The 20,462-nt window shown below is 44.7% G+C and overlaps 1 protein-coding gene across 11 annotated transcripts in view; it reads right to left on the reverse strand.

The window, feature by feature from the left end:
- Nucleotides 1-1,216: 1,216 nt before the first annotated feature.
- The window catches only part of DIXDC1 (DIX domain containing 1), a 58,373-nt gene continuing 39,127 nt past the window's right edge, over nucleotides 1,217-20,462 (reverse strand). For 5 of the 11 annotated variants that reach the window (XM_042472397.1, XM_042472396.1, XM_042472400.1 and 2 more), the window contains 14 exons: nucleotides 19,540-19,688; nucleotides 15,962-16,051; nucleotides 15,799-15,852; nucleotides 15,087-15,137; nucleotides 11,355-11,459; nucleotides 10,488-10,541; nucleotides 10,033-10,125; nucleotides 9,874-9,945; nucleotides 9,590-9,679; nucleotides 9,225-9,386; nucleotides 7,418-7,484; nucleotides 5,816-5,924; nucleotides 5,540-5,648; nucleotides 1,217-4,249 (listed from right to left, as the gene is read on the reverse strand). In XM_042472397.1, the coding sequence (XP_042328331.1) occupies nucleotides 4,169-4,249; nucleotides 5,540-5,648; nucleotides 5,816-5,924; nucleotides 7,418-7,484; nucleotides 9,225-9,386; nucleotides 9,590-9,679; nucleotides 9,874-9,945; nucleotides 10,033-10,125; nucleotides 10,488-10,541; nucleotides 11,355-11,459; nucleotides 15,087-15,137; nucleotides 15,799-15,852; nucleotides 15,962-16,051; nucleotides 19,540-19,688 (1,286 nt within the window). In that variant the 3' untranslated portion in view covers nucleotides 1,217-4,168. Of the gene's footprint in view, nucleotides 4,250-5,539; nucleotides 5,649-5,815; nucleotides 5,925-7,417; nucleotides 7,485-9,224; nucleotides 9,387-9,589; nucleotides 9,680-9,873; nucleotides 9,946-10,032; nucleotides 10,175-10,487; nucleotides 10,542-11,354; nucleotides 11,460-15,086; nucleotides 15,138-15,798; nucleotides 15,853-15,961; nucleotides 16,052-19,539; nucleotides 19,689-20,462 lie in introns of all 11 variants that reach the window. The other 6 variants (XM_042472394.1, XM_042472401.1, XR_006104460.1 and 3 more) reach the window with 5 other exon arrangements.

Consider the following 20,462-nt stretch of genomic DNA (forward strand, 5'->3'; position numbering starts at 1 on the left):
GAGAGGGTTGTGCGCATGCGCAGTAGGCGTCCTCGCCAGAAGGGAGAAGGCGGCGCTGGAGGGAGGACGTGCTTTTGGTCTCCCTCTTGTTTATGTCCTGCGTTTATGCTCCGCTCTTCAGCCCTAAAGGCTTACAGAGAGATAATGACATACAGATAATTAGATAATTAAATAGCTAAACATTTCCCCGCCCTTCAGGCTTACAACCTAAAAAAGGCATGGCCCCAAAGGAGGAGGGGGAAATGGCACTGAGAGACTCTGCTTCTTCTCCCTTGTCTCTTCAGGGTTTTCGTGTTTTAAGATCTATCCTAGCATTATTATTTTGTCTTTAAAACGGGGTGTTTCTTAAAATTGTTCCCTGCTCACCATCATCATCATCATCATCACCACAAAGTTTAGTGTCATTTGTTTAATGGCTACATGCCCCACAATCTGACCACCAAGGTCCGTCCTTCCTGGGCATCCATCCCTGTGGCAGAAATAGTAATAACCTGGTTTGGGCAACCGCTTAGAACAGCTTCATGTTAATAGTATTTTGGGATTTGTAGCACCAGAGCTCTCTTGGCCAAATATCCCCCAAAACCACCATCCCCAGGATCCCAGAGCATTGAACCAGGGCAGTTAAAGCGGTACCAAATCAGGTTATTTCTGCAGTGCAGATGCAGCAGCTCCTTGGTGTCCGTCTGTGTACCTTTACACTTGAGGACCTTTCTTGGTTCCTTCATGGTTGCTCTTCCCATTCATCCTCACCACCTTCCTATTTCTTGACTGCAGTCTCTATTCTTATCAATGTTTGACCCAAAAGCATGGGGAACCTTTTACTATCTTGATCTCCTCCTTATCTAAACTGATTACATAGATCCTCCGTGGTCATTATTTCTGTTTTCTTTATGTCCGGTTGATGCTCCTTCCTCCCATCCAAGTCAAAACCAACATTTCTTATACTGTTTTCTGTGTACGGGTCGATAACAAGCAGGGAGATAAAACACAAGAGCATTTTCTTTCTGGCAAGACAGCAGTGGGCTTAAATGACCCACGGAGCCCACACCAAAGACCATGGACAAGCTGGTAGCTAGCATTTGCCAGCCAAAATCTGTAGATGATACACTGATTCCTTTCTCTGAATGGAAACACCCTTTCCTTGGTTGCACACGGAGCCAAGGCGGTATGGATCGCTTTGTCTTTCCAAGACCTGCTTAAAAACGAATCAGACTTGTTTCAATAAACTCTCTTTATTGAAAGCTTTTTTTCCTCCCCCTTTCCCTTTATAAAGTCTTGGTCCTCAGATCTCCAAAAGGACGTCCAACGAACAAGCTTCAGGTCTTTCTTGGTCAATGCACCGACAGAGTAATCCTCGTTTCAAGTAGCCAAGATTGCAAACCTCAACAGTTTCTAGGGAAGCAAAACAACTGCAGAGCGGCTTATGTATAAATTAGCCATAAAGGTGTTGAAAACACGGGGCCTTGTTGGTTCCATGAATGATGCGTGATACTCCAGTCCAAATTTGTACCCTAACTGCACATAAACTATGAGGAGAAGGTTAATAAACCTGGCGTGTACTGTATTTCAAACATATATGGGATTTAAAACAAATGTTGCAGCTTAATTGTAGTTTGTTGAGGGTTCTGGAAATCCACTGTTTAGGAGTGTCCAGACTCTTTCCTGTGGTTTCCCCCCAAGAAGGACCAACAGGTTAGTTTTTAGGAAAGTGGTGTGAATGGCATCTTTGGTATAACTATAGGAACACAGTCAAACCAAAGGTATTGGGCAAAGGTGGCAACACGCCTCGACTTTAGCTTTATAATGCCAAAATCCATGGGATTTAAAGCAGCATAACTGCACGCAGGATTGCTCCCAGCCACAGTCCTTACACCTTTTCTGAGATGTTATGTTTCTGGCTATATGAGTTGATATGACAGGGAGAATTACTCAACCGAAATGCAATCTAAAAGCAGGTACAAGATGGACCTCAAAATTTCTTGCTGAAAGTAACAGGACAGTTTTCCCTAAAGATAACGCCATGCTGTCTTTTTGCGACTTACAAAAATTCATGCAACAGAGAAACCAGCAATTCCATAAGAAGAAACAGAAGGTGGTTTGTTTAGAGGAAAAACTTGTATTCCCCTTATTAACAAACTCTGTCCTTTGAAAGCCAATTTCGTAGTTGTTCAGAGTGACAACAAAGACTGCGCCCTGAATATTAATCATGGATTCGAACAACTGCATGGGTTAGAAAGGCACTACCGCTCTTTCTGTACTCTGTAAAAACGGACAACGGGGAAAGGCCTATCGAGAAATCAATGGAGAAATATAAAACCACTTAAGATCCTGCCAGTAAAATAAAACTAGTTACAGGAGCCACGGAGGGTGGCATTCGCAGGATGCAGTGCAAAACATGTCAGCATCCTCTAGAGAGAGAAGAGCATAAAATGCAGTACAATGTGCGTGCAGAAATATACAGGAAAAGAAGCACTTAGTATAAAAAATATACACCGTCCTTGAACAACGACGACATAAATGGATACAAAATAATCCTCCAAAACAGGGACAATTTACAAAAAGGGCTATGTTTTACATCTATAAAATGACAGAAGTCCAAGTTTTCCTTCAAACGTCCGGCTGCAGTTGGAAAGGACGCAGACAGAAGTTCGTTCAGAGACAAGCAGGCTTGCAACCCAGGCTTTGGAGGACACCACTATGACACACAAGGAAACGCACAGCGTGAGACTGGCTGGAGGAGGAAGAGAGGCAGATAAAGCAAAACTTTAATTCTGCTTTTCAGTTCAGTGATCCCTAACAGAGAATCTGCACTCCCAGGTCCAGCATGGTAGGGCATGACTAGAAATACAGAAGAAGAAGAAAACAGATCTATGTTGACTCAGAACTGGGCATGCCCTTCCTTAGGTACTGACCGCATGAGCTCCTGTCTGGTGACTGGATTGCCAAGAGACCCATCTAGACTGGGGGAGAATTGGTCAGTTGTGTTAGGGTGACCCTTGGCAAAAATGTGCGGCCATGCCTCAAGGGTTTTCCCATCAAACCAACACTGAGTGGTTCATGCCGCTTTCTTCTTGCTGCTCCCAGCTCTGTCCAAAGGCTACTGCGCTCTATCAATCATCAAAATAGTGTGAGAGAGAGAGAGACCAGTTTTGGAAATGCTCTCCATGCTCCGTTGAGAGCATTTCAGGGCAAAAAATAAATTGAGATAAATTGCAAAGTGTCTTTTTAACCCCTGGGCATCCCAGGGGAGTGTCAAATGTTGTGGGAATTCCTTCTACCCATCCCATAGGGCATCCTGGGGCATTTTGGAGCACAAAAACAGCCCTGGAGACTGCACCACACTTTCTCCATATCTGATCTAAGAGAACCCAGAGGGACATAAGTCCCTGTTTTGCCAAATGATCCCTGGAGAAGGATTCAGAAATAAATGCATGGACCTTTTTGTGGGCCTTTTGCCAATACAAAAGGAAAATGGCAACCAAGGGTGTTGAAGAAACTCCTCCAAAAACCATGTCCCATCATAGCAAAATAAAATAGTTGTTTCAAGTCCTTCAAAAGCAGGTGCCCATCGCTCTGCTGCCAAAGCTGTTTATCGTTGATGTAAGCTGCTCTCCACTTGTCTCCTTCCAGAAGAAGTCTTCTTGGTTCCTGATGCTGACAGAATTGAATGGGTTTTTGCTGCAGGAAAGTGTGTTGGGCACAGAGTTGCTTGGAATGAGTGGCTGGTGAGAGTTTTAGACACAGAGACTGTAGCTGCAACAGCACTGCCTGCCTCTGGAGGCCACAGCTTCTAGTTTTAGCCATTAAGTGCAGGGTTCCTTCTAATACTGAATGCCATCAATGAAAGTTCTCCAGGTTACGACTAACAGCAGGACTGAGAAATGGGAAGAAATACATCATTAAGGCCAACACTGACTTAATAAAGAGAGACAGTTCGTTCCCCACCTCACAGGACTTTTGAAATTAAATTCACAACTTTTGGCCATGAAACGTGAATGCCAGACATCCTTGCATGTGGCAAACCTTGATACCCGTCATTTTGCAAACAATTCCTTTCTTTTGGCAGCTGTGAGTCAGATGCATCTCAGTTCACATGCTTTTTGGTCAGTTTCTGGCAAGTGCAAGAGACAGTGGTGGAGTTTCATGATAAAAGAGTTCAGTTGTCCAGTTAGTTCTCCCCATGGTCCTCTTCCACCCAAGCCACAATCTTCCCTTCCCACCCAGGAATAATGTCATCATCATGGAAAACCTACAGGGAAAGCAAAGAGAGAGCGAATGCTGTCAAGAATGTTAGGGTGGCTGGAAACCAAAACACAAATCCCCTGTGGTCTGTGGTTCTCTAAGTATGAGGAGGGCTGAAGCTTTTCCCTATACACTTCTTGGGATGAAGTGTTTCAGTCCAACGCTAACACAGACCGGTGACTGAGGGAGCACATTGCCTATCAGGAACCTATCAATTCAAATTTTACACACCCATGGATTTACCAGGGGACTTCAGTGCAAGGTACTATTCTCACAGGATCTTATCTGAAACACAGGAAGAATAACTGTAATGACTCAGATAATTTTCAAAATGTAATGCTGCTGATGATAACTACTACAATACTACTATAATGAAAAGAAGGAGAAAGAAGAATCAGAATATAATTCTCACACTCTGGGCTGCTCAATGGAACAAATGTTGATTAATGTTTTTCCAGTTGGGTTACTGATCCTGAGACTTAAGGAATAGCACAGCATAAGTGCGAATTATGTGTCTCTCCAGAGCTTGCTCAACTGCAAATCCCAGTATTCCTCACCACTGACTGTGCTGGCTAAGCCTGCTGGAGTTGTGGACCAACAACATCTGGAGGGCTGCACAATTCCTAACCTTGCCCTACAGTGATCTACCCAAGACAGTGAACCCATGAAGATGGTGGGAATGTCCTAATTTCCAGTCCGGCTCTCTTATTTAAGATGTCTAAAAATTAAGAAAGCCAGTAACCTATTCTTTGCATGGCAAACGGAGTGGCATTTTGCACATTTTTCCATCAAGCTGCAGGATGATCAAAGTCTTGCAACAGCCAGAAAATTCAGCGGCAATATGCAAGCATGGCCTGGCCCTGGACATGACAGACTAACTACACTTCAGTGTTACAATTACCTCAGCTCTGCTGAGCGCTTCCAAATAACCCCTTTCTTGGCTGAGCCAAATCAAAAGGGAAAATATCAAATCTCTGGCTCGCTACTGATTGAATAACACCTGACAGCTCATTTGCCTGTAGGCTCCTTCTTCTGCCTGGAGCCCTTTCTGCTGGATATTCAGGTTGGTCTGTGCGCACTCTGTAACCATTTGGGGTGTGATTCTTATCGCCCCACTGAGCCATTGGTAATCTTTCCGCACCTGAACTTACTTCCACTCCACAAGATACATAAGCAAGTAGAGGTAAATTCAAACAACCCACTGCTCATCTACAACAGTTTACAAATACAGCACTGGTTATACAATATACCCACAAAACAAAGCTAAAAGGAACCCTGACTAGAGAGCACCACCTACCTCCTCCTTGACTGTGCCAAATTCTGGATCCAGGGCTTTGAAATGGTACCGGTGTGTTCCTTCTCGATCAATAGCTGTTTTAAAATCCCTCAGTGTCACCTCACCCAACCTGCAAGCACAGGGCAGTAGAGAAGAGGTATGTTGGAGTGCCTTGTGGCACAGAAGGAGAACATGTGCTCTCAGGTCCAACTCCCCTGGGGGAGAAAATCCTACAGAAGTGCACTCCACTTTTACATCTGCCACAATAACCAATCCCCCATAACCTGCTCAACTCACCTCTTTGGTATGTTCACCATGAAAGGTGTGAGGGAGCGATCTGTGAAGTAGAGCACTTTGGTGCAGGCACTGCTGCTCATTGCAGGGGTGCTGTGAGAATGAGGCAGTTCTGTAAAGAAAGGCAGACGGGAGTTTATCAGACAAGGGAAATTGGAAGTACAATGGCAATCTGAACGCAATCATGGGGTTTAATGTTATTGCATGATAACCGACTACACGCAAATTCAGGCAATGGGAAGCCAGTTCGAATGCAATGCGCATTCACGTAATTGTGCTAAACTAGCAACTTTAAGTGAATGCGTTCTGGCCCCACTTTCTTTTCATCTGAATTCAAGAGAAATTCCTCCCATTTAATAAACTCAAGGCTCAGCTGCAACACAATGTGAGATTGCAACAAAAGAGTCTGCAAAAGTGAAAGGAGAGAAACAGGAAAGTTCACTCAGCCTCCAAGGCTACAGACTTCAGCCTGACAGAAATCTGTGGGCACATAAATACAGCTGCCTTTGCTTGTCACCACTAGGCTTTAAGACCTGTTCTTATCACCACACTACAAGGATTACACAGAATCCAACCCAAACAAGGCCTCTCCTTCCACCCAGTTATCATGCCGGCAGTCCAGTGGTGGAGTTGGGGCCTTAACTGGCACCAGTCCAACTTAGGAGACATCAAGAGCAAGTGGGGAAGCATAAGGTAAATTTAGTCCTGGATGAATGGGGTAATGCTTGCCACAGCACCCAACACAGTCTTCAGTGCAGAGTGAGAGGAGTGGGCAGACATGGGTCATGCAAACCAGTCCACCAGTCCAAAGGATTGACTTGTTCTCTGCTTGGTCAGTCTCTTAATTCAAAATCCTTGGCTGGAATCCAGATGGGGACTTATGCCTTGGTAAGAAGTGGGCTTGAAAAAATAAATTTGGCCAGTTCCATAACATCCACAGCCACTAATGGACTACTCTTATTATTACTATGTACAAGAGCTAGCAAAGTGACCAGGGCACAACAGGATCAATGAACCACAGCAGTGATGCACATCAGTCCCATTGTGCACTGGGACACTGGCTGGAGAGTACCACTTCAGCAGAGCCCAATGCGCATTAGGACACCCCATTCCCAGTGCAATTAAATCAAGATCTAACCTTTCAGAGACAAGACACACAAAGAGGAGGAGGAGGAGGAGGAGGAGGAAGCAGAAGCAACTGCTGTACTATCAATAGCAGCCACCAGATGTCACAATATGTTTGCAGTAAACCATTTTAAATGTGTTGCTTGGAATAATACTGTGGTGCTTTCTGCTTGGTCTTGAAAGAGTAAATATTAATTGGAACTGTTAATTATTTATGCTGCAGCAGTGTCCAGAGTCAGCAACAGTTTCATTTGTGCCAACCACTGTACTTAGGCAAGCTCTTAAAAGCAAATATTGCAGGTGGAAAAAGAAATCAAAGGCAAAGAAACTGGTAGGATAACAAGTGGATGATGGGTGTGACATGCAAGGCCTTCCTAGCTCCCCAAAAACAGCACTGCTCAGCAGCTTTGCCCGGGAGGCTCTGAACTGAAATAGGACAGTTCCAGCTGCGTAGAGAGATATTTCTAGAAGTACACTTACTGGAGTTGGAGGGCCAGGAATCTCGGTACTCGTTCGTTACGTGGGGGGCAGGTGACTTCCCTCGGACCTGGATGAAGAAAACAAAGGAATGATGTTCTCCGTTTGACCTCCTGTTTTCTGGTATTATTTCTAAAGATCCCAGGACTGAACCCTGGAACTGCAAACTGGCTCTGTGGCTGAGACACGGAGAAGGATAGCTTGCAAAAAAGAATGTATACTGTATTTTGGAGATGCTTATGTGTCCATGAAGAAGCACCAGTGGAACAGTAAAAAAATTCAGTTATGATGTGTAGCCACCGATGGCCTTTAGCTCCACTGATCTGAGCAAGCATCTCCAGTGCTCAAGACACCACCAGGCTTGAGCCGTGAGACAGGTTTGCTTGCCAAGTAACAGTTGATGCCCATGGGAGGCTCCAATGGAAAAGGTCAGCAGAGAGAAAAATAGCAGATGCGTTACAATGATGAAAGGATTTGGGGGAGTGGGGGGACCATGCACCATGGTAATGCCAGCAAGAGCCTGCTCAAAAGTGACCCCCATGAAGGACAACAACTGGTGACACTGGGGATTAGAAAGCCCTCCAGCGATGGCAGAGCCTGGCGGCTTTCTAGCACTACACAGCTGTCTTCAGACTATAATTGAGTCTCTCCCCGGCTTCCCAGAGGTGGAAGCATCCAACTGGAAAAGCAAAAGAGGTCTGGCAAAGATGTGAGCTCAAATATTGATGGGGACAATATCTGGAGCCATGGTTCCCCTCTTTTTGGACACTCCTGCCACAGTATGGTCCAAATGCTTGAAGCCCTAAATCCACTCCCCTCAGCTCCCTATTTTACCATTCTTTCTTTAACCACAGGACCATGAATTCAGCACTGCTCTCTGCCATTTTCACACTCTGAGGAAAAATATTGCTTTTGGTCCAGATGGGAGTTGACTGTACTCAACTTGCATGCTCACCTCAGCTCTTCTGAGGAGCTCTCCAAGGTGGGCTCAGAGTTGCATGGTCCCCACCACCAGCATTTTGTTATAAATAAAGACAACTTCTCCTAGAACAGAGGTGGGAATTGTGCAGCCCCTCAAAGCCATCTGTAGTCACTGCATCCCTAACCCCAAGACCTTTTGGTCCTCCCTTTAAAAAAACAAAACAAACTCTGGAGAATATCATGCTTTCCAAAGTGACAGAATGGTATGATTCTCTTATCAAACAAGCCTCACATGCATCTTGGTTTAGGCCAAGGGCCAACTCTGGAGTCCCCAAGTGCTTATGTTCTGCCCGTGGGCCACACTGACATCTAAAACTAGCCTCCCTACCCAGGTAAAAAAACCACAAGAAGTGGTCAGATGCCCACTGCTAGTTTTGAAACAAAGGGTTGATGTCAAAGAGAACATAGGGAGGTGGGCTGGAACATATTTTAAAGATGCAGCGCTGCTCCTGGAGGCTTTCAGGAAATGCAATTCAATTGGGAAGAGGAGAGAAAGGGATAGTCCAAAGTGTCAGGAGGGTACTCTTTGCTCCCTCATCTTTCCCTTGTTTTGAGGGGAAGGACACAGGGAACCCCCTTTTTAAACTACTTGGTGCATTTTAGGACCTCATCAAGTACATGGGTTCTGAGCTGAACCTAGGCTGGTCCACTGTCTCCTTGCCTGTCTTCCTGCCTGGGACAAAGAGACTGCAGCCAAGCCAGCACAGGTGCATCTGCAAGCTCACACAACAGGCATTGTTCAAGCAACATGCACAAGTCAAGCCCACAAGCTGCCCCCAGGGAAAAAGAAAAGTTCTTCCAGTCTGTCTGGCCAGGGGATGCCTCTTACCCTCTTCTCCTGCCTCTTCTGCATCTCCATGCGGTGCAGTCTCTCCATCAAGCTGGAGATGCCCTGCTCCAGGCTGTCGATGGTGTGATGCTGGGGGTCGTGGCCGCTGAAGCTGTTCCGCAAACTGCGCAGGGCCTCGCGCACCAGCTGGAGGTCGTTTGTCTGTCCAGGAGAGATCAGAGGTGAGAGGTAATGGACTCTGGCTTCTCTGGGTAGTTTGCCCGTCCTGTAATGCCCCCCCCCCCAACTCACTGAAGGATTCATAACCTCTCTGCCTGCTCAGTGGGCAGCTTCACAAGTCAAGGGTGCTCGATGAGGCTAGGAAGAAGGGTGTGCTCTCACTATGAGGCAAAAAAGGTACTTACACCTCTGTGGGCTGTGGAAGCTGCTCCTTTTCCTGATGTCTGGAGGAAGCCATTGCTCTGAGAGTTGTGGTTGCTGTAGACTAGCACCTGCTTAAAAAGAAAAAGAAAGACTTTCTGTGGTACAGCTCCTATCTTCCCATACTGATCAAGAAGACGAAGCTAGGCGTGGATTTGTGATTCAGGAACTTTTGCAGAGCTTGGAAAACCCATTATCTTTTTTTGGACTACAACTCCCAAAGGGGCCTGGCCCCACCACTGTTTCACAAAATGAAAGTGCAAAGTACCTCCTCTGCATCCTTCTTCATGCATTGAGCAAGTAGGGCTTCTTTGTGCTCCAGCTCTCGCTCCAGCTCCGCCTGGAAGGAAAGATGTGGGTTAGCAGGCAACATGGATCCCAAGAGGGATGGGAGGAGAAGGGGGCCTGGCAGAGGGGGTGCCGGTACCTGCTGATAGCTGGCCTCGGACAGCTGCCGCAGCACTTCCTCCATCTTGGCCTGGTGCTGGTGCAGATGGCGATCCTTCTGGCCCAGCTCCTTCTGCAACACAGTGGGAATTGGGTTCATCAGCAGGGGAAGGAGGCTCGCACTGGATGGGAGCAAAGTCGGTGGCAAACGTCAACACAATCAACCACAGGGCTATAGCTAAGTGGCTTTCTTGCAGGGTAGGGAAGTGGGGAGGGAGAGGGGTACGGAAAGACTGGCTGGATCTCCTGGTGTACTGTGCTGAATGGATACAACCACAAGCCAGCCAAGGGATGAAGGGAGACATGCTCACACCCATGCATCCAGAATTACAGAGGCACAAGGGCAGGATTTCCAGGTCACCGTAGGTCTTAAACAGCAGAAGAAACTGTCCCCAGGCCCCTCCCTGACACTGGAGGGGAAGGAAGGAAGGCTACCTTGTATTCTGCCAGGAGCCGGTTCCTGTCTTCAACTTTTCTCTGTAGATCAGTCTGCAAATGAAACATTTGAAGAGTGAGTTAGTGGGCAGTCTGTATCCCTAGATGCAAGGGACATGGGGCAGTACTCAATCATGACCCCAGCATAGTAGAGCTGAGGAAAGCAATCTCTGCCTTGGGCTTTACTGTTCTTCTGTCCCTTTCTGTTCTAATGTGGATTTCTGTATGCAGAAAAAGAGTATGCAAGGGGATCTTGTAGTATCTTTGAGACTAACTGTGTAGAAGAAGTTGTAGCGTACACTTTCACAGACTTGGGGTACTTCCTCAGATGCATGGAGTGAACCCATGCCCAGGAGGGACCTAAGTTTCACTCCATGCATTTGAAGAAGTACACCATTCTTCACAAGGAGTTAATTGCGCAAAGCCTGTTTAAATAAAAGGGTCTCTGCCTGCTCTCAGGAATACAAAGAGGGGGCCAGCCTCTTCTCCCATAGAAGGGAGTTCCACAGCCTGGGAGTAGCCACCAAGAAAGCCTTTTCTCATATCTTCACCAGACAACTCTAGGATGGTGGCAAGACTGAGACAAAGTCTTCCCCTTACGATCTCAAAACCTAACCTCTCTATAACCCTTTGCTGTTTACTCTTCCGGCCTGGAGCTCACAGTAGGCTCAGGGAGGTATTTTTCAGACACCCAGTTATCTGATCCTCTCAGCTGGCCACAACAGGGATTCAACCTGAGACTATTTGCATGCACTGCACATATTCTGCCACTGAACTACTGTGCCTTCCTCAAATTCTGCATCCTCCCATCTCTACAGAAGCAGACTCACGTGTGCATCTGCCGCACAAAAGGACACAATAGCTCACATTTTGGCTGTGCAGCTCTTCCTTGTCCATGTTTGCTCTCAGCAGCTCTTGCTTTATCTGAAGAATGACCACGTCCTGCTGGGCCAGGCGCTGCTGCAAGGCATCCTGGAGAAATTGAAGGTGCCACTTTATTCACTTATTTATAAGATTTATAAGGGGAAAAATCTCTCAAATCAACAAAAACCAACAACACAAAAACTAACAACACAGCAAGAGCCTTTTTGAAAGGTGACAAAAATCAGATCCAGGTACTATTGTGTTATGAAGGTATAGGGTATAAAAATAAAAGGACATAAAAATAACCCAATGCAAAATAAACTTCTTTGTCTGCAGCAGCATAGCATGAAATGCGGATGCAATTTAAACCCTACATGGTCTAGCAAGAAGCAGCAAACGATTTCGGCTGGATGAGTTCTGTGAACCATGCTGCCCTGCTAAGGTATGATTTCTAGCTGAACCAGTGAGACTTTCCACAACTCTTGTTTCATGTTCCCATGAAGACAGTTTGTTCTTTGATTCCTTTTGCAGGTTTTCTTTCTCTGGCAACACCAAGTGTGAAGGCAGCACTAAAAATACCTTATCACACAACTGGTGCTGCAGGATGTAGATCTGGCAAGTAGCAATAGAAGCAAGGCAAGAGCGGCCAAGCACAGCACCTGCATTTATTGCAGATCCCTTGGATGTCATTCATCCAGGAACCTCAGACTGATCTAGGATCCTCAGCCAATCTACTTCCACCTGAACCTTAGCACATTGCAAACTGCAAAGACAGCACTTAATTCAGGATCTGTTGTTGAAATTCATCCTACACCTTGGCCAAAGTGTACTGTTCTTTAGTCTGGGAAATATTTCACCTTCCCTCATCTTAACTGTCATAATCTTTCATCATCTATATTGCTCCATAATTGTTTTTGTGTGGTTTCAATCCGATTTATGGTGACCTTAAGGTGAATCTATCATGGGGTTTTCTTGGCAAGTTTGGTTCAGAAGGGGTTTGCCTTTGCCACTCTCTCAGGTTCATAGACAGTGTGACTTGCTCAACATCAGCCAGTGATTTTTCATGATATAATGGGTCATATAGTATTGTTAGTCCTGAGTAGGATAGATTTATTCAATTAATAAGATTTACTTGCATGTGGATTCACCATTCAACAACCGACTGAATAAGGCTACTCTAGTTGGGACTCTCCAACAAGATGCCAGCTATAGGATCCAGCACATTGTTGTTGCCATTTTCACTGCAATAAATTTCACAGTTTACCAGGCATTCCTGGCCATCGATGATTCAGATTGTAGATAAGACTCTAAGAATCACTGTGATACATAATGTGGTATGTTTCAAGTAGTGTTTCTATGATTCTATGATTCTTTTTGTGATTGTGAGATTAAGAAGCTTTCTATTGCAACTTCCACCCAGGTGTTTTGTCAGTTCATTTGGGATTGCTCCCAGATTACCCACCAGCAATGGAACCATGGTTGTTTTCTTTTCCCTGAGATACTTGACCTCCACTTCATAATATCTCATCATATTTTCCATCTCTTTATCCATGCTGTTCCCCAGAGACAGCCATATCTACACTGAAAACTTTCTTTTTCTAAGTCACAGTTCATAGAATCATAGAGTTGGAAGAGACCACAAGGGCCATCCAATCCAACCCCCTGCCATGCAGGAAATCCAAATCAAAGCATCCCTATTGACAGATGGCCATCCAGCCTCTGCTTAAAGACCTCCAAGTTAGGAGACTCCACTACATTCCGAGGGAGTTTGTTCCACTGTTGAACAGCCCTTATTGTCAAGCTGAGCTGAAATCTCTTTTCCTGTAGCTTGCATCCATTGTTCCGTCTTCTAGTCTCTGGAGCAGCAGAAAACAAGCTTGTTCCCTCCTCAATATGACATCCCTTCAAATATTTAAACAGGGCTATCATATCACCTCTTAATCTTCTCTTCTCCAGGCTAAATATCCCCAGCTCCCTAAGTCGTTCCTCATAGGGCATGGTCTCCAGACCCCTCACCATTCTAGTTGCCCTCCTTTGGACATGCTCCAGCTTCTCAACATCCTTTTTGTCATGTTATGTTCCAATTGTTGTCACTTTGGATCTTAAAGTGCCATAAGATTAGTTTACTTAACATTTTCAACCATTGTTTCAGGCTTATGTTCTTACCAGGTCTTTGCAGATGGTAAACCCCATTTTTGCTTAGATTTCAATGTATTATTGCAGCCACTTTATCATGCCGTTTCTCATACTCTGTTTGTGCCATCTTGCTGCATGAATTGATGAAGTGGTCACCAATTTCATCTTTATACAGATGACAGTTACTATCTGTTGTTGTTATTACTACTAAGATGACAATGGCTATTTTCCCAGTAGTCTTACTAAGTTGGGAATGGGTGGGGGGGAGGAAAATAGATCACAGTTCTGATTTTGCCATACCTCCATCTTGTCATTTAGAAGAACAAAAACTGGTTTGAGCATTAGAAACTGCTTGCAGAAACCCATGCTAATGTCAAGAGAAGTGCTTGTAATCAGGCACATAAATCAGCATTTGCACACTCAGCATAAATGCAAATGCTACTCAAATCGGCTTCCATGTTCTTTTCAGCCTTTCTTCGCATTTTAATTTCCCCCTGGACAATGCACCAAATGGGAACTAGAAAGCACGCTATGTGGGGGAGGGTTATGGAGCACTACCCACAAGACAAAATGCTCGGGGTTTCTTGTAGAGAAAGAAGTCTGTGATTTTCTTGCACTTTTATGATCTGGAAGACATTGTGACCAGGAATGTGTCTTTCATTTCATTCATACATTATAAAAAACCTTAGTATTATGAAACACTTGTCTTTCTGCATGAAACATATGTTCCCCACTCCTGCCTATATACCCCCCAGCAGGGGAATTTCATAGTCAAGCTACCAACATCTGTCTGTATATAAAGGGGAAATTGCCATATATACTCATGTATAAATAAGTCGGCCTTATGTATAATTTGAGGGCAGGTTTCGGGGCCAAAACTGTGGATTTTGATATGACTCATAGATAAGGGTGAAATTTTGGGGCTGCTCCCATTTTCCCAGGCAGGCATTCAAAAAGGCCTTTCACCACTCTACCCAGATAAGGTTATAATTCCATATATATATGTATATGTATATAGATGTATGTTAAAGTAGAGAGAAGTACTTCCCTTTCTTTGAGTAGCGTGGCGAAAGGAGAGAGTTTAGTCCATCCCAAGAGAACCTAAAAGAAGCACCAACTCGCTTTACTCTCTCCACCATGGTACCACTTCAGGATTTATTTTTGAATGCCTGGCCGGGAGAATGGTGGCAGTGGCAACTTCTCTTTGGCACTTCCCCTCAAAGGAGAACCAAGAGAGAAGAAAATGCCAGTGCCTCTAATCTCAGACTGTAATACTTTAGAAATATCATGAAATGATCATGCTGGACGAAGCAGAAAGCAGAAGGAAAAGAGGAAGACTCCAGTACAAGTGGACAAATTTGATTGAGAAAACCACGTCTGCCCTGAATTTGCAAGAACTGAGCAGGGTTTTGATGACAGGGGCTCTTGGAAGTCTCTCATTCATAGGGTCAAGGGCAACAGAGAGGCACAGAAGTTATTTGAAAAGAATGAATGACCCAGCATCAGAGACTGGGCCTGCTGTCTCTGAGCTCCTTTTTGAATCCCATCAAAATACTTTAATAGTCTACTCTGAGGATATTTAAAACATTCTTTTCTCACCTTTACTCCCTGCAGGCTCCGAGCTTCTTGTTTCTGCTTCTGCAGCTCTTTCTGTAAGTCCAAGGAAGTACGGTTACAATGACATTTTGGCATCACCATTTCAAAAATCAATCCCGGCTTTGTCATCCCCTCACAGTTTATTTTCCTCCCTCTCTGTGATTTTAAAAAGAAAACCCTCTTGCACCTGAAAATCAAACAAAATTTTAGAGCAGGGCCTGTTTTAATGAGCCCAGAAGAAAAAAATCAATGTCAGTGTTAATGCTCCCGGGGCACCTTCCGCTCCCTTAAATGGCTGACATTAAACAGCCAACGGGAAAACCATCAATTCCTCAAAATCTCTTTCAACCCAGTGCTGAGAATGCAGCTTCTAGTGATAGTCCTGGGCTCACAGCCAACTTCTGCACAGGCCTCAGATGAGATAGAAGTGACAGAATTGGCTTTTCTTTCTCCTGAGCTGCTTTTATCTCACAAGTGGAAGTGTGTTTACGTTCAGACATGGTTAGAAATGTTAACTATTGCCTTGGTTAGTCTTCCAAACATACTTTAAATTTCTAGGATACTGAAGCTTCAAAAGGGCTTTGAATAATATTATGTTAAGTTGGGCTGGTGTCACCAGTATTAAAGAATACCAACATCTTCCATCTTCTGGAAAGTCTAAATAGGCATCACCCTTAGGAAATTCCCCAGGTTTGCTCCTGTCTATCTGACTTACCTTTAGTTCCTGATTCTCTTCCATGCTCTGGTCCAGACGGCTCCGGATGATGACCTGAATGCAAAACGCTGCTGTTATTTGCTAGGGTCTGCACACAAATAATATGCAGAAGTGTTCTCAGAATGGACCACTGGGAAGGAAAAAAAAAGCATTTGTTACTTACCAGCTGCTCTTCAGGGCAACCCTCCTGTTCGGGAAGGATAAATGATCTTTCTTGTTCATCCTCAGGTAAGGACCCATTAAGCAGCAAGGCCTGGCAAAACAACAAGGGCAAAGAGAAATGCCTAGTCAAATGCCTCCATGGAAACACCCCAGAAAGAAATTCAACCCCATTTGCAGAGGATTTGGCTGTAATGAGTGACAAAGCCTGTTTTGAGAACTGATGCCCCACTGCACAAAACTGGATTCTGTCCCCAAATGGCATTAAAAAACCAACTTTGAAAGGGAAGAGGACAGGCAGCTGGTTTGGATGAGGCTCTCTCAGCGTCAAGTCTGAAAAGTATACAAGGCTGTACAGTATAAATAAACGTAGTTTATCCAAGTGATAATGATTTTAACTTGCCAAGCAGGGAAAGGTTTGAAGATGTCGTACAGCTTGGGAGCTAAGAGGATTGTTAGTGATGGTGCATCCAAGATGGAACTGTTTAATGTGCAATAAATGACATGATGTTCTAAAAACAAAAGGAAAGAGCAAAGTAATTACAGAAGTGCCTATGACTCCATGGCAGAATCCCCACTTTGCAAATGCAGAAGGTCCAGGGTTCAGTTCCCAGCACATCCAGCTAAAAGGATCAGGTTAGAAGGCGACACAAAAGATCTCTGCTTGTGACTTGCAATGCAGACAATCATTACTCCATGGCCCAATGGTCTGAGCTGGTATAAAACAGTTTGCTCTGCTCCTGGAATTAAAATTCACTTTCTCCTTCCTCTTCTCTTTTTAATAGCATTATGTAAGGTTTCAAGAAGTTTTCTCAAAGGAGTTGGAGGGACACTGAAAATCAATACACACAGAGCAAAGCAGTTTATGAGTAATTGAAGGCTTCTGCATGGCTGAAAGCAGCACATTTATATGCAGATGAGCCCTTATATTTGACTGATAGGGAAGTACTGGTTTCAATGGATATGTGTTATTTACAAGACACAGAGTTCGCAGGTTCAATTGTGTAGATAGGCACCTATCTGAGGGAAATCACTTAACTATGGAAGAGAATCAAGGGCCCTTTCAGACAGAAAGAAAGCCTGTTTCTTAACAGCTCGTAGAATTCAATAATTGCCTAAACTGGTTAAATTGATTTTATTGTACGCTGCCCTGAGAACATATGATACAGGAAGGAATGAAAATATTTTAATAATTAATTTTAATAAATTTAATCATTTAATTTAATAAATAAATAATAAATATTGTAAGTTGTTTGACATGGGGGGGACTATATATTATCCCATAGGCTGTGAATTAGATCACAGTTATTCTCACTCTGTAGACAGAAGGATGAATGTCACCATAGAGGGCAGGAGCTGTCAAGAGTTTAAGCAGGGACACAGCAAGGCCAGGAGTAGCCTTTATCCTTCAGAGAAATGCATTTTGATTTTTACTCCAGTGTGAAGGCTGGGAATCCAAGCTGCCCTCCATCACCAGGGATAGTGCAACTGAGTTCCAGAGAGGCCCCACTCTAAGCCTGAAGGGTGACTGCTACAATCTGGGGCTGGGGGCAACCCTGGCATGATGCCAAGCCCATACCCATTTGCAATTCATGCTGCCAAGCGCTCCACACTTTGCACAGCAGGCTCTCCACTTAGGGCTGCTCCGTGTCAGGCTTTTCCCAAGGGAGCCCACTCAGCCCTGGAACTTCAATAAAACCCCTCATGATCTACAGGCTTTAAAGAACAGGGAAAGCACCGACTATTCAAATCCAATTTCCTGGACAGTGGGATCAGCTGCCTCCTTGCTCCACCTAGGAGATAAGGCCAGCCATGCCAGGCAGCTGCCAGCAATGAAACCAGCTGCTTCCCTTGGTTCCCAGAGCATGGGGGGTCAGAGAGAAAGGAGTGTGCACCATCTGAGAGGGTACACTGGGCAACCAAATTTCAAGGGCATCAAACATCGCTGTCTTCTTTTTGAAACTTTCTGCCTCTCCTCCTCAGTCCCAGCTTCAGAGGCACCCTGCTCAGTGCTGCTGGCACAATGCTGCCTTTGTTTACTCAAATATAAACATTTACAATTCTAAACCAGCAGAGTTCCCAGAAAGGAATGTCCTGGTGCTGCTCCAGGGAGTTCAGAGCCTTTGCCCCATAGAGCGCAGGGTCTGACCTCCAAGCAGAGCACCATGGAAGGGGACCAGGGGCAGGTCACTTCAGAGGGTCTAGAGATAAAGTCACAGCATCATGACTTTGCATCCAAAACTTGGAGGGAGAGAAGCTTGATCTCATTGTCTTACCTTAAAAACCCACTCAGGTCAACTCCCTGTGGCCCTGAATCCCAGATTCAGCTTTTTGAGCAAATGACTGACAAAGGCATTCCCTCCTTTGCTTCAGAAGCCTTTCTGTATGCCCCTGATTTCACTTTATTGGAACAACATGTACTTGGCACCCATTATATACACACGATTCAGACCTCTTCACTTGAGATCACACTGCTCAGATGGGAATGGCACATCTTTCCCCCCAGCCCTTTGTATCTGGGAGCACACACGCACCCTCCTCCACAGAGAATCTTCCAGTCATTACTGGTGATGGTGACATGATGCATATTTTCGTGCCAGTATCAAGGACTGTTGTAAAATCCTACTCAACAAAGCATTGTCTACACTCTCTTCTCCCATTTGCTACTAGAGCAAGCTTTAGGCAGTAAGGGTTCCCTGCTAGACTTTCCCCATTTGTTCTGTCACCCAGCTGTAATGCAGGGTGATCCATGTATCCCTGTATACAAGCAGCCACACCATGTGAGCAAAGAACCTTCCAGGTGTGTTTGCAACCACATGACAGACTTTTCTCTCTTTCTCCCTCCTTTCTCCATCAAGATGGTAAGTGCCAGCTTTATTGAGCTGCCCCTTTACTGGAAAATCTCTCTAGAGCCTAGGTAAGGTATGTATTTAGGTTCTGCATGCACTTTTCAATGTAACCAGTAGAGTGTTCTTTAGCTGAGTAATTTGCATACTGCCTATCTGCTTTATTTCGCCAAAGCTAATCTCAAGAGAGACATCAGAGATCCCACGCTTTCACTTGCAAACTCTGCTAAAGGGGACTGAGTCTTAATTGAACCAGTTCTCATCTTTTTCCAGAAAAGAGGTTAATGACTCAAGAATTTACCCCAATCCAACAAGAAAAAATGTTGGCAATAAATCTCTCTTCCTCCAAGTCCCATACCCAGAACCATTTGTCAGGTTTTAACTCTGCAGTGAGAGAGAGAGAAAGAGAGAGAGAATGTGTGTGTGTGTGTGTTAAGTAAAATATTCATTCAGCACATTTTAAACAAAAATTAGTATTAAACTGGAAAAAAGCAGTTGTTACCAGGAGGTCACCTGCAGGAAGGCTCTCTTGTCCCTCTGTACTGCCTCAATCTTTCTAGAACTGCCTACTTCAGAAGTGTTGTAAGCCCCCTTTCATATAAAACTGGACAAGGCAGCTTTGGAACCCCATCCCTTCACCTCCAAGTGAAAGGCCAACATTCATTCATGCATGGCGACTAAAAGGAAGCAAAGCAAGTAGAGCAAAGACAGTCTGAGAACTGGGAAGAACTCATACCTGCAGTCCAGAAATCATCTTCTTGGCTTCTTCCATTTCCTTTTCTAAGTGATCCTGCTGTTCCAAGAGCTGCTCCTCCCATGAAGTCTCCAGACTTGTTGCAGGGCACCTGGCCTGCCATTCAGGGGGAAACAAGGAGCCTGTCTCTTCTGCAAGTGAAACAATATGTTTGTTGAACAAATGAGGATTGATACAACTTCCAGTTTTCTCTCCACTTGGAAGAGAGACTGCGGGGTGAGTGTAGACATATTAGACTGCATATTCCTAGATCACTCCATAAACATAATCACCATTTTCAATAGAAAGAAGTGATCTAGAAATATCCAATAGTATCCTTCGGTTCACAGACAACCCACCAAGGCCTAGGTGGAAGAGAAAAATCTGCTAGGCAAAGGTTGAACTCCCATTGCCAAGGAGGTGGGCACACTGTGCTAGTCCAAATGGCTGTCTCGCTCTAGTTGGTTTGACAAAGAGCAGGCTCACAATCCAGGCCTCACTGCCAAAGGGCTGATTTATATACAGCCCAACACATAGCCTAGTGTTACTCAGTAGGTGGTCTGCAAGTCACTTGTTGTGTCCAAATCCACAAGAGTCTCTACCCATATTAACTTCCGCCACTCAAGTTCTGCCTTTGTATATGGCCTCACTCGCTTATCAGTGCAGTGTGCATCTCCCTCCTATCTCATCCTGCTCATCTAAGAGAGTGTGTAAACTGCATTACAGCTGCAGGCTCTAAACTGCCCCACTTTCTTTCCATATGTAGGCAAAGACTTTTTCATTCAGGCGAGACTTTAGCAACTGTGCTCACTTGTTGCAGAAAGGGCTATTAATGGAGCATTTAAACTGTGTTTTATATCTTCTCTATGCTTCTATCGATTTTTACATTTTAATTCTTTTCCTCTATTTACAGTAATTTTAAGTCA

The sequence above is a fragment of the Sceloporus undulatus genome, chromosome 6, assembly GCF_019175285.1.
Source record: "Sceloporus undulatus isolate JIND9_A2432 ecotype Alabama chromosome 6, SceUnd_v1.1, whole genome shotgun sequence".
NCBI lineage: Eukaryota > Metazoa > Chordata > Lepidosauria > Squamata > Phrynosomatidae > Sceloporus > Sceloporus undulatus.